At 30.9% G+C, this 12,984-nt stretch overlaps 1 protein-coding gene across 2 annotated transcripts in view; it reads left to right on the top strand.

Annotated features, from left to right (window-relative positions):
* The window catches only part of LOC125872763 (copper transporter 6-like), a 73,243-nt gene that overhangs the window by 59,848 nt on the left and 411 nt on the right, over positions 1-12,984 (top strand). Inside the window, exons 1-3 of one of the 2 annotated variants that reach the window (XM_049553546.1) lie at positions 5,977-5,986; positions 12,461-12,581; positions 12,891-12,984. The exon at positions 12,891-12,984 is cut by the window's right edge and continues 411 nt beyond it. In XM_049553546.1, coding sequence (XP_049409503.1) covers positions 12,490-12,581; positions 12,891-12,984 — 186 coding nt within the window. In that variant the 5' untranslated portion in view covers positions 5,977-5,986; positions 12,461-12,489. Of the gene's footprint in view, positions 1-5,976; positions 5,987-12,460; positions 12,582-12,890 lie in introns of those variants that run through there. The other variant, XM_049553547.1, reaches the window with a different exon arrangement.

Here is a 12,984-nt window from a genome sequence, read left to right as displayed (position 1 = left end):
GATGTTCATTCATAAAAGAAAGAAAAGTGATTAGGGGTGGGTGGTAAAAAAAGCTTTTTTAAAAAAATATTTTTTTATAAAAATTTTACATTTTTTTTTGGATGGGGTGTGGTAGGGGGTAGGGGGTGGTGTGGTAAAAAAGTCTTTTTTAGTTTTTTTTTTTAATAAAAAAATTTATTTATTTTTTACATTTTTTTGGGATGGGGTCGTGGGGGGTGGGGTGGTAGGGTGATTGGGTGAAAAAAAAAACTTTTTAAAAAATCAATTTTTTTTAATAAAAAAAAAAATTTACATTTTTTTGGGATAGGGGGGCAGGGGGCTGGTAGGGAGGGTGGAGTGATAAAAAATTTAAAAAGATTTTATTTTTAAAGTTTTTAACAAGATCTCTACTATAATATGGGTACCCATATTTATCCATTGGGTAACTCGTTTTTATTCATTTAAAATGTGAGTCGAGTCGAGTACTTTATTCATTTTTATTTAACTCATTTTAGATCGACTTATATTCGACTCTACTCGCTTGTTTGGCACTCAAGATACAACCTATGAGATAGATTACAAGAATGCTAACTAGGACATGTTGGACAAACATCCTTTTTTTTGTTAAGAATAAACTTTCAAATGCTACACATAATATTCATGTTGAAATATAAAAAATATTCTTGTGAAATCATGATTTNTAGAGATGTTTGGCAAAGACATAACTTTAAGCTTAAAAAGTACAAAAAAGAAGAAGTCGGAAGTCAGATGTAGATAGCTACCTATTTTTGGCTTTTGACTTTTAAGTCACTTTAATTTTTTTTTATCCAAACACCCTCTTAGACCAGGTTTATGAGAAACTTTGATTTTCTACTAGATTGCCAAATGCTTGGGAACTCCAACATTCAATCTTTTTCCTTCTTTGTTGTTGGATACGCTTAGTGCTCGAAACTCTAATCTCATCGGTGGCGAGAGTATTAGGTGAACATTTTAAGTTTGAATATTGGGCTATAAAATAAAAGTTGAGTGACTTTTTAAGTGAATCATCCTAATTAGTATAGTAACTTTTGGGTTATAAAACAAAATTAAGTGACTTTTTAAGTAAACTATTCGAAGTTGAGTGATCATCTAAGATATTATCTTACATCTAGCTCTGATACCAAGATGGAGAAAGCTATTGAACAATTGTTTTTTGATTTTCTATCCGGCGTTCGGTATCCACATTAGCGCCGCCCAACTATTCTGGATTCGCGCCGCCTAGGACCCCATTCGGAAGGAAGCGCTCCCTACCAATGATTTTTCCATACCAGGGCTCGAACCAAAGACCTCTAATTAAGGGAGGAACAACTCCATCCGCTGCACTACATCCTTTGGTGATAAGCTATTGAGCAATTGATAATGACCGAGTCATGGAAGTGCCACACCAAAGATGCAGTCTATGGGATAGATAACAAGGATGCTAACTAGGACATGTTGGACATTCATCCTCTTTTGTTAAGAATAAACTTTGGCCTTAACTTTCAAATGCTAGACATACTATTCATGTTGAAATACACAAAAAAAAATCTTGTGAAATCATGATTTTAATAACATGCTGTCAATATTTCAATTTAAGTGTTGAAATAAATTTTTTTTTGGATATTAAGTAATTACATATGTATTCATCTCTTTTGCGTTGACGGTCTATCATGCTTCCTCTTCTTATTTTACTCAAATTGAACATTTATCTCATACATGATTAAAAATAGAATGTTGATTTGAAAACATACTTTAGATACAACAATTTTGATTGAAAAAAGAATGTCTATTCGACTTTCTCACGAGTAATAGGTGGGTGTATAAACTATATTAAATTATTAAATTATAATCAATGGTTGAGTGAAACATAATTTTAAAAAAATATTTAATAGTTTTAAATAATAGTATGTTAAAGAAGTGGTCAAAATTGGATCCAAAGGTGGATGCATGGGTGAATTTATGTATTAAATTTGGGTTATCGGAACCCATGGTCATCCGACTAAACTCGATATATTACTTGTATAATTACTAAAGGATATATTAAATACTAGCTGGAGGAACCCATCTTTCTCAAAATTGGTAGATGGTTCACTGGTCTGAGGGATTATTTTCAACACTAAGGTCTCCAGTTTTATCCCAGCTAACACCATTTCGCATTTTCTAAGTTCCAACAATATTTTTTCTCTCTTTAAATTTTGCCTTTTATTTTCTACGCAAAGAAGCTTCAAGTCTCCAACTTCAAGTCATTAATAATCTAGGAAATCATCATTGTCAAGATTTAAGGTAAAATTCTTTTTAGTTCATGATTTCTCTTTTTAATAAACAAACTAACAAAATAAAAAAAATTAAATACATGATTTTAATTTTAGGGTTTCCTAAAAAAAATCTTTGTCATTACTTATAATAAGAAATCATCAAGAGCTAATGAATTGGTTATCTCAAACTTACATATGTTGCGGATATAACTTGTAAGAAATGAGTTTTTTTAATTAGTATTATTATTAATTTTGAAGGGTGTGATTCCTTTTTTTTTAATTGTGAAAGGGGTGTGATTCCTCTTCTTTATTATGAATATGTGATTGCGAATACAAAAGAGGTGTGAGTCCTCTTTTTTATTAGGAATGTGTGATTTTCTTATTTTTAAATGTGAAAGGGGTGTGATTCCTCTATTTTATTTAGATTTGCAAGGGTTGTGACTCCTCTATTTTGTTTGAATTTCCAATGGTGTAATTCTCTTATTTTTTTATTGTGAAAGGTATGTGATTCTCTTATTTTATTTTAAATTTGCAAGTTAAATTTGTGACTAAGTTGAACAGTAATTTAAATTTGTAGGAACATAAATCCTTGAATATCTAAATGGATAAATTCTTGATTAAGCAAATACATTCTAGTAGCGGTCCATATGTTAGTTCACATGTAGCTCCATAAGCTAAAAGAGAGACAATTACACATTCTTCTTCAAATGCTGATTGTATTATTGGTGTTGGATCTCTTAAACGGGATCCCGAAGAAAGTAAACCCATCTTTGAATATGATTTCAATATACAAGATGTTGTGAGCAGACATTTTATTTTGATGGGGCCTTATCAACCAAAACTTCGTGAATATCCTAAAACAACATTTGAGACTCGAAATCGCCAATTTGATCCCGAGTGGTTTAATGCTCCAAATTCTGCTTGGTTGAAATATAGCATAAATATTGATGCTATATTTTGTTTGTGTTGTTATCTCTTCAAGAATGAATTTAAAAGTCATGGCAATTATGCGGGTAAATCATTTACACAAGATGGCTTTAGAAATTGGAATTATGGTACGGAAAAAATTCGATTGCATGTTGGTGAGGTAAATAGTATTCATAGCAAATGTTTGAATAGGATGCTTGATTTTGTGAATCAACGTCAATAGATTCAATCTTCTCTTCACAAGCAAAGTGAAAAAACAAAAAGTGATTATCAAATTCACTTAAATGCTTCAATCTATGTGGTAAGATTTCTCCTAAGAATCGGATTACCATTTTGTGGTCATGATGAGAGTGAAGATTCTGATTACAAAGGTCTTTCTCTTGAACTTTTGAAATTTCATGGAGTTAATCGTTTGGATGTGGAAAAGGTAATATCACAATATGCTCCAAAAATGATATGATAATTTATTCGACAATTCAAAAAGAGATTGTGGATGCTTGTACTAAAGAAACAATTAAAGTTATCATCAAAGACTTGGATGGTGATTATTTTGAAATGCTAGTTGATGAGTCAAAGGACATTTCACATAAAGAGCAAATGACACTAATTTGTGTAAACAAAAATAGAGAGTTGATCTGGTAGAAAACTTTTTGAGTAGTGTTCGGAAAAATTATTGCAAAAAGTAATTTACACTTTACTTTTGGATCACTCGCTAAGCCTATCAAGACTCTGTGGACAAAGTTATGATGGAGCTAATAATATGCAAGAAGAAACAAATGACCTAAAGTCTTTGATTTTGCAAGATGCTCTGTCTGCACATTATATTCATTGTTTTGCTCACCAATTGCAATTGGTGCTTGTGGCTCATTCTAAAAAGCATCCGGATGTAAAGAATTTCTTTTATGTTGTCACTAATGTTTTGAATACTAATGAAACATCTTTTAAATACAGGGACTTACTTCGAGAACACCAAGTTGAGAAGTTGGATACTTAAATATGGAGAAATTTTTACTGGGCAAGGATTAAATCAAGAATGTGGCCTCCAACGACTAGGTGATACTCGTTGGGGATCCATTTCTAGACCTTGAAAATTTTCATGATTATATTTTCTTCAATTGTTAATGTGTTTAAAGATATGAAAGAAAATTCTCCACATAATCTTGATAAACTTGCAGCAAGAATCCTTTGAGATAAAATTTAAGAATTTGAATTTATCTTTGTGTTGCATTTGATGTTCAAGATGTTGCTTCTTACAAATGAATTGAACAAAGCTTTTAAAAAAAGGTGAAGATATCGTCAATGTTATGGGATTACTTAATCTTTCAAAGAGAAGATCACAAACAATGAGAGAGAGTAGTTTGGAGCCTTTAACGGATGAGGTTTATTCATTTTGTGGTAAACATGATATTTTGATTCCTGAAATGACTGAAGACTATCCAAGATCGAAGCGTAAGAAATATGAAGTTTCATATTTACATCACTCTCGTGTGGAAGTGTTTTATGCAGTTATTGATTTGCAACTCGATGAGCTCAATAATCGTTTTGATGTTATGACTAGTGACTTACTCCTTGGTATGTATAATTTGATTCCGGTTGATTCATTTGTTAATTTTAGTAAGAGCAGAATCATGAAGTTGGCCAAATATTACAAAAGTGAGTTTGGTGATAGTCAACTTCGAGATCACAGTTATCAGCTTGACAGTTTCATTGTCTACGCTCGAGAGTGTGATAGCAAGTTTCTCAACTTGAAGGGGATTAAAGAACTTGCTATGATGATGGTACGAATAAAATTGGATCAAACTTGGTCTCTTGTTTATTTACTTGTAAAGCTGACTTTGATTTTGCTTGTTGCTACTACAAGTGTGGAAGTAACATTTCTCCTCAATGAAGTTCATCAAAAATGATCTACGTAATAGCATCGGTGAAGAAGTTTCGAATGGTTGTTTAGTTTGTAAGATTGAGCAAAAGATAATTGAAAATGTAAGTAATAATGCTACTATAGATTGTTTACAAAATATGAAGTCTCGCTGAGTACAATTGTAAACTGTGGTAATGTATTTTTTTTATCTTTTGTTCACTGAGTTATTGTTATTATAAATTTTTAGATCTTATCTTTAAAGCTATGGTGCACCCATTTTTTTGAAATACTGGATTCGCCTCATGGTGGATGGGGGACAGTTTTGTACCATTTTCAATACTTCGAGGGTATCTTAAGCCATTTTTCGATTAGAAAATATTCAAAAACACACCTGAAGTATCACTTTTTTGCGAATTTCTAATTTGAATTATCATATATTTGTGATTTTTACATGAACGATCACCAATTATTTATCAAAACTCACCTCGAAATTAATGAGTCAGTTACCATGTGGACAAAATTTTATGGAAAAAATAAGTTGTCAAGTGCCTTTTGGCGATTATATTAAATACTTGGTCTAGTCATATTCAAGATGTGTTTTGATAATGGTTTGTAATAATTCAGATAAAAACACAAATATTAATAGTTCAGATATAAAACTCGCAAAAACATGATACTTTAAACGTATTTTTTTTATAATTATCTAAAGAACAATGAAACAAATGAGACAATTATTCTAACTAAATTAAACGAGAAGGAAAGTTTCTGAGGAACCAAATTTGAAGAATCTAATTTTACAACTCTACCATTTAATTATGCCTCATCCTTTAATTTTGTACTAGAAAAAAAGTACATTTACTACAATGTACTACTAATCATTTTGTTGCTTACTTAAATACCTCATAACTCTCATTCTCCTCTCCTAATTCATCAACAAAAATCAAGAATTAGGAGAGGAAAGAAAAATGAACAACGGCGGCCACATGCATAGAATGGCACAGGAGATGGCAAGGTGACGATGAACCATCGTCACATGATGATGCACGAGACGTTTTTCTGGGGAAAGAATACTGAGATTCTCTTCTCAAGTTGGTCTGGATACAATAATTTGGGCATGTACATTTTGGGACTTGTTTTTGTTTTTTTCATGGCGATTTTCGTCGAATTTCTCTCTCATAGCAATTATATTAAAGGGGATAATAATGTTAATCATGTGAGAGTTGGACTTCTTCAGACAACTTTGTATAGTTTGAGAATTGGCTTAGGTTATGTTGTTACGTTGGCTGTTATGTCTTTCAATGTTGGTGTTTTCTTGGTTGCTATTGTTGGACGCTTGTTAGGGTTTTTTGTTTTTGGAAGTAGGGTTTTAAAGAAATCCTCATTTGAGTTGTTGCTTTTGATAAATTTTATTAATGGAATACATGTATTCACATTAGTTTAATTTATCTTGTTCATTAAGTAAAATACTTTTATACATGTTTCATTTCAATTTGTTTGTCTTATTTTGATTTGACATGAAATTTAAGATCATAAGTTATAAAGATATGTCAAATATATCTAAATGTCTTTAATTAATCCTATGATTTTAAACACATGTGTTCTCTTTTGAAACAAACTAAAAAGTAAAGAAGGACAATTCCAATATAAAACAAGCATCTTGGCTTGTTAAGAAGATTTTCAAAGCTAAATATCAATTCCAAAGATTGCTAGTTAGGCAGAATATCAATTCCAAAGATTGCACTATTTCTTATAATTAGTAAAAAAGATGTACCAATTGGTGCAAAGAGTGTTTTCAAAAGTAAGATGGGAGAAGTTAATTTGCAATACCCCTTCTGCCCCAAAAAGGTTGCTCATAGAAGGTTGTACACGAAGGATAAAAAGATCAACTGGGGAATGAGTGTTATTCCAATATGCCCTTTGTGTGAATCGGAGAATGAATCAATCTCACACCCTTTCTTTCAGTACTCTGTCTTAGCATCAGTGTGGAACAATCTACTATAATGACTAGACCTATAAGACAAGCAAAAACATGAGAAGAAGAACTTGCATTGGTGGTGGATCATTATAATGGGAATAGTGATGCAACAACAATGTATAAAATTGCCGTAACAAAGCTGCATCTATTATATGTGGTAAGAGAGGAATCAAATTATTTTTTAAGGAAAAAGAAGAAAAGCATCAGTCCTTGTGAAGAGAATAACTCAAGATGTATATTTCAGAGTTTGTCTCAAAATAAATTAACTAAATACCTGACGATCTTGAATTACTATCCAAGCTAAAGATGTCGGTAGATGTTTAGGAAATGGAAGGTTATTCATTGTATTCGATCCATCCATTAGTTTCTTTTCGTCTTTTCTCGCTTTTTGAGCTCTAAACTTCTGTTTGGTAATAAAATATTTATTTATCAAAAATATATATATATAAAAAAAATAAATAGGACAAGATAAATTGAAATGGAAAAAGTATAATATAAAATGTATTTGAGGTTGAATTAATCCATGAGTTCATAATTTGTAGTAAATTAATAAGACGATCGAGAGGTTGGTCATTAAAATGGTTCTAGGTATTAATATTCAGTGCTGGTAATTATTTTTTTAATCATATTTAGAGTACACTTTTCATCTCAAATATTCAATCGTATTTTTTACTTACATGATTTTTTTAACAAAATATTAAGGGAAAAGGGTCAAAAATACCCCTCAACTTTATTTTATTGGTTGACTATGCCCTTATCGTTGAAGTGAAGTTATTTTTACCCTTGCCGTTACTAATTTCACCATATATACTCCTCATTTGACGGAAAGCCCCAAATCAATCAAAATTACCCAATTTCAATTAAAATGACTTGTTTCTCTTTTAATCCAAACTCGACCCGACCCACTAAACCAAATTAATTCATACTCAATTAACACCCCAAACCCATTTGTTTAATCTTCTTCATCTCCTTCCACCATTAAAACACTTACTGTTGAAATCGTCGGACATACTTTACTCGATTTTTTTTTTGAACAATTTCATCATTTCATTTTAAACATGGGAATTAATAAAACAAAGCACACCAAATATATATAGTGCTTAATATTGTCACATTTGGAATAACACAAATTGAAAGACAGAACAATGTTCACCCAAAAATTATTAATAACTAAAAATTATTAAAAATCAATAAGATGGTCGGAGTTTGAAATGAGAGTCAAATCATTCACCTGAAATGCAATAAAATATAACAACAAAAAGAGCAAAACAATAAAAGAAAGTAATTTTTGACGGAGTTGATTGTTGTTGTCGAAGCTGGAGGGCTGATGAGTTCTGATTTGCTGAAAATGCAGATCTGCAAAACAAACAAAATCGTGAAAGGGAAGGGGAAGAGAAGCAGCAACGATGGTGGTTGCTTGTTGCTGTTGGTTTTCACGAGCTCATGGAATTGAGGATGTTCGCGGTGGTTTTTCCGTGTCGATGAGGCGGCAGCGGAAAGGGTTGTTTTGGGGTGGTGATTTCCGGCGATTTGGAATGAGTGGTGGTTGTTTGGAGGTGTTTCCGATGTGGTTCACCAGAGTTTCTAGTTGGAGAAGGAAGATGGGTTGAGGGAAGTCGACCAGTGGGGTCGATTTGGGTATTTTCTGGTGACATTTTGGCTGGAGAAAAGAGGCAGTAAAGGGTGGTCTAGTTCGCCGGAGTTGGCGTATGGTTGTGAGGTGGTTTACGGATTGTTTTCCACCGGAGTGGGCTGGTTTCAGGTGGGTTTGGTCGCCGGCCAAAAAGTGGGTGATGGTGACTGTGAAAATGGAAAAAATGGGGTCGTTTAGGGGTGGTTGTTTGGTGGCAGGACAGTAGCGTAGAGAGGAGAGGCTGGTCGGAAAAATGGGAAAACAAAGGCTGAAGATATTGCTTCTTCCTCCCCTATTTTCCCTTTGTTCATCTCTTGGGTTAAGTGTTAGAGGGTCGGGCATGGGTTTAAAAATGGGTAACAAGTCCTTTTTTTAAGATTCGAGTTAATTTTAGTTAATTTGGGGCTTTCCGTCAAATGAGGGGTATATATGATGAAATAAGTAACAACAAGGGTAAAAATAACTTCACTTTAACGTTAAGAGAATAGTCAACCAATAAAACAAAGTTGAAGGGTATTTTTAACCCTTTTCCCAAATATTAATTAGGATTTATGTTAGAATATTTTACCTAATTTATATATGTCATAAGATATAAACTTTTTCATTTAATATTATTCTATTTATGTGTCGTATATCATTGAGATGTTGACAATTTTCAAGAATAATTATTGTTAAGAAAAAATTAAACTTCTAAAATAACAAGTATTTTAAGGCAAATATTTTTAATATGGATAAGTATTTTAAAATGAATGGAGTATATATAAAGAAGATTTTTGTCATATATTTGGTTTTGGAGACTTTTCCAATCAAAATGTTGTTTTTTCAACATTCCTCATAAATTAATGTTGAGAACTCCTTTTTCAATTATTAGAAAGTTCAACTCGATAGTAAATGTACTTCATTTTCAAGTACAAAACTAACATAAATGGTGGAATTTTTATGAAGGAGATTGGTTTTCTCTTAATTAATAATGAAGGACAATTTTTTTAAAAAAAATACAAGTTTAAGTTTGTAACATTAGGTCCTATTTAGTTTGTATTACTACACTTATTTCCATTTTTTATTTTTCTTTGTAAAAATACCTTTAAAACTGTTTGATATTAATACAAAATAATTGCAATTTGACAATGTGCAATTCTAAAATTGAGTTAATATTTCAAAAGATTACTTAACTATAAGAATTTATTAGTGAAATTATTGAACTTTGTTTGATATTAATAAAATTACTTAACATAGGCATTTGTATCAATTAAATCCTTCTTAATGAGCTTTCTTTAATTTTACTTATTTGTGGGATCCATGTTACATAACGAAAAAAAGATTAATTAGTCATGTCAGTATTTATTTTAATGATAAACTTAGTTGGATGATTTTATTAATATAAAGGTCTAAGTTGAATGATTTAATTACAGAAAAGGGTCAAAAATCTCCCCCCCCCCTCCCTCCCAAACTATATGAAATAGACCATTTATACCCTCCGTAATATTTTGGGATAAAAAATGCCCCTTCTGTTATTTCAAGAGATTAGAAATACCTTCAAGATTTAACAATCCAAATTTTTAATGATGTAGCAAGTCATGTAGGACTAATCCATCCACCTAAACGTTGCCAACTAGGAATCTCCCTAAATCATGGATCATTTAGTTAGCACTATATTATTGAAGTTAATATTGGAAACTTATGGACAATTCTAACATTCGGAATAGATAAAAAAAACCAATAGATTATTTTAAGAAATTAAGAATTATCAATATTACTACATATAATAGTCAATGTTTTCAAAAACGTTTTTGGGACGAGTTCCAGAAGAGTCTTTTGAGGAGGGGAGTACCAAAAACGCTTCGGAGGCAAATTGAAAGCGTAGATCCATAAGACGTAAGTTCTAGAATTTGGGTTGTAAGTCCTGAACGTAAAAACGTAAGTCGTGGGCGTAAAAATGTACGCCCAGAACGTTAATTTTATTTTATTTTATTTTTGAACCATTTTTGTTATAAATCGTATTTTTTATTGTTTTGTAATGATATTTATATTTTATTATATCATGCATTTTCATGTTGTAGTGATATTTTCTAAAAAAAAATGTATAAATAAACTCTAATAGAAAATAACATTGCTATAAATAATTTTTTAGATAAGCATGTTTGAAATTGATAGGATAGAGTTCCATAGCACACTATGTTTATGATATAACTTTATTCACTTTTTTCATTACTTTACATTTTTCATCCTTCTTCTTCTTTAAAATATATAAGCAATAAGCAGTGCAAATATTAATGTATAAATTATAGAAACCACATATTATAATACTAAATAACATCCTATCCCTTCTAGTTTTCTATTTATCAAAAATCCTTTAAAAATGATGTTTGCTGGATACATAGCATTGTGCACGGGATACATTAGGTTTGATACATTCCACATAGCCGGATACATAGCGTTGTGCATGGGATACATAGCGGGATACATAGCGTTGTCCACGGGATACATAGCGTTGTGCACGGGATACATAGCGTTTGATACATTCCACAAGCGGGATACATAGTGTTGTGCACAAGATATATGCGGGATACATAGCGTTGTACACGGGATACACATGTATTGACTGTAAAAAAGGTGAGAAATCTTTATGTATCTTACAGATTTTATTAATTGGGGGAAATAAGGAATTTTTGAAAATTTTGAAATAAATAGAGATAAATGGATATTAAGGTAAGTAAAGGAGTGTAATTAAGTAATTTGTCCAATATTAATTGAGGGTGGAAAGGACTAGTAAATACATAAATGGATGGTGATTTCATTTCAAAGATTATTTTGTCTATTGTCATTTTCTGTGTTGTTAATTGTTACCTTTCTCAAATAGTAATTATATATATAAAAAAATCTATATTATTGATTATTAATATTTTTCTCAAATAATAATTATAATGTATTTTTCTATTTTATTGGTTATTTATTAAAATTTATTTGTAAAATCATTAAAAGTTTTACTTTGACTTATTTTCTTAGTAATAAAATTATAAAATTGAATATACATGAGATGTACACCCCGTAGATTCATGGGACTTACGCCCCGTGTCTCGGGGCTTATGCCTCGCCCATACTACATAAAATGTATGGCCTCACGGTCCCGCCTTTTAAAACACTGATAATAGCTTCCAAATTAGTGACCCATAATTTAGTGGGAATCCTAGTTGGCAATCCTTAGGTAGAAGGATTAGTTTCACGTAGCTTGCTAAATGGGTTGTTACTTCTTAAGGGCATTTGTGGTCTATTGGAATAACGACGGGGGCATTTTTTGTCCCAAAATGTAACAGAGGGTTTAAGTAGTCTATTTCTCATAGTTCAGGAGCAATTTTGATTCTTTATAGTTTTATTAATAAAAAACAAAATTCAATGACTTTACTAGATAAATTTTGAAAATTGAGTGACCTTTTGAGATATTAACTCAATATTTGAATGAAACAATTGTCAAATTGCAATTATTTTGTATTAATATTAAATAGTTTTAAAGTTATTTTTACGAAGGAAAAAATGGAAATAAGTGTAGTATTACAAAACTAAATAGGGCTTTAACGTTACAAACTTAAACTTGGATTATTTTTATTTTAAAAAAAAAACTTAAAATTGTCCTTCTTTATTAATTAAGGGAAAATCAATCTCCTTTTTTAAATTCTTATCATTTATGTTAATTTTGTACTTTAAAAAGAAGTACGCTTACTACAATGTACTATCAATAATTACAAGTTCCTATAAATATCAGTCTCCTTTTTTTTCTTATATAAATCTCCTTAATTCCACATACAAAAATAAAAAATTAGGGAAGAAAAAAAGAAAAAAAAGAGAGATGAACAACGACGGCCACATGCATGGAATGGCTATGGGGCCGCCTCCACTATCATCGTCAACCATCATGAACAACGCCACTGGAGGAGGCGGGTATTAAATTTTACTTTTCTTTTACTTTATGATTTGTATTAAAAATAGAATATATTTTTTTACGATTCGAGAATATTCTAGAATATTTACTTTCCTTTCAAATCTAGTATCTATAGTAATTGCAAAAATGTATTTTTAATTTTTTTAAAAAAAATTAGAATCTATTATAAGTAAAAATAACATTTTTTTAAACAAAAAAATATTTCATTTAAATCTCCATGAATAATGATGTAATCTTTTATTTCGATTCAATCCAATGAACAATACTAAAATGTCCTTTAATTTTCTGATTTTAAATATTTCATACAGCGGGATGATGATGAAGAACCACCATCACATGATGCATATGACATTTTTCTGGGGAAAGAATACTGAGATTCTCTTCTCAGGTTGGCCTGGATAT

The sequence above is a fragment of the Solanum stenotomum genome, chromosome 8, assembly GCF_019186545.1.
Source record: "Solanum stenotomum isolate F172 chromosome 8, ASM1918654v1, whole genome shotgun sequence".
In the NCBI taxonomy this organism is placed as follows: domain Eukaryota; kingdom Viridiplantae; phylum Streptophyta; class Magnoliopsida; order Solanales; family Solanaceae; genus Solanum; species Solanum stenotomum.
This window is presented reverse-complemented; position numbering and strand designations above follow the sequence as displayed.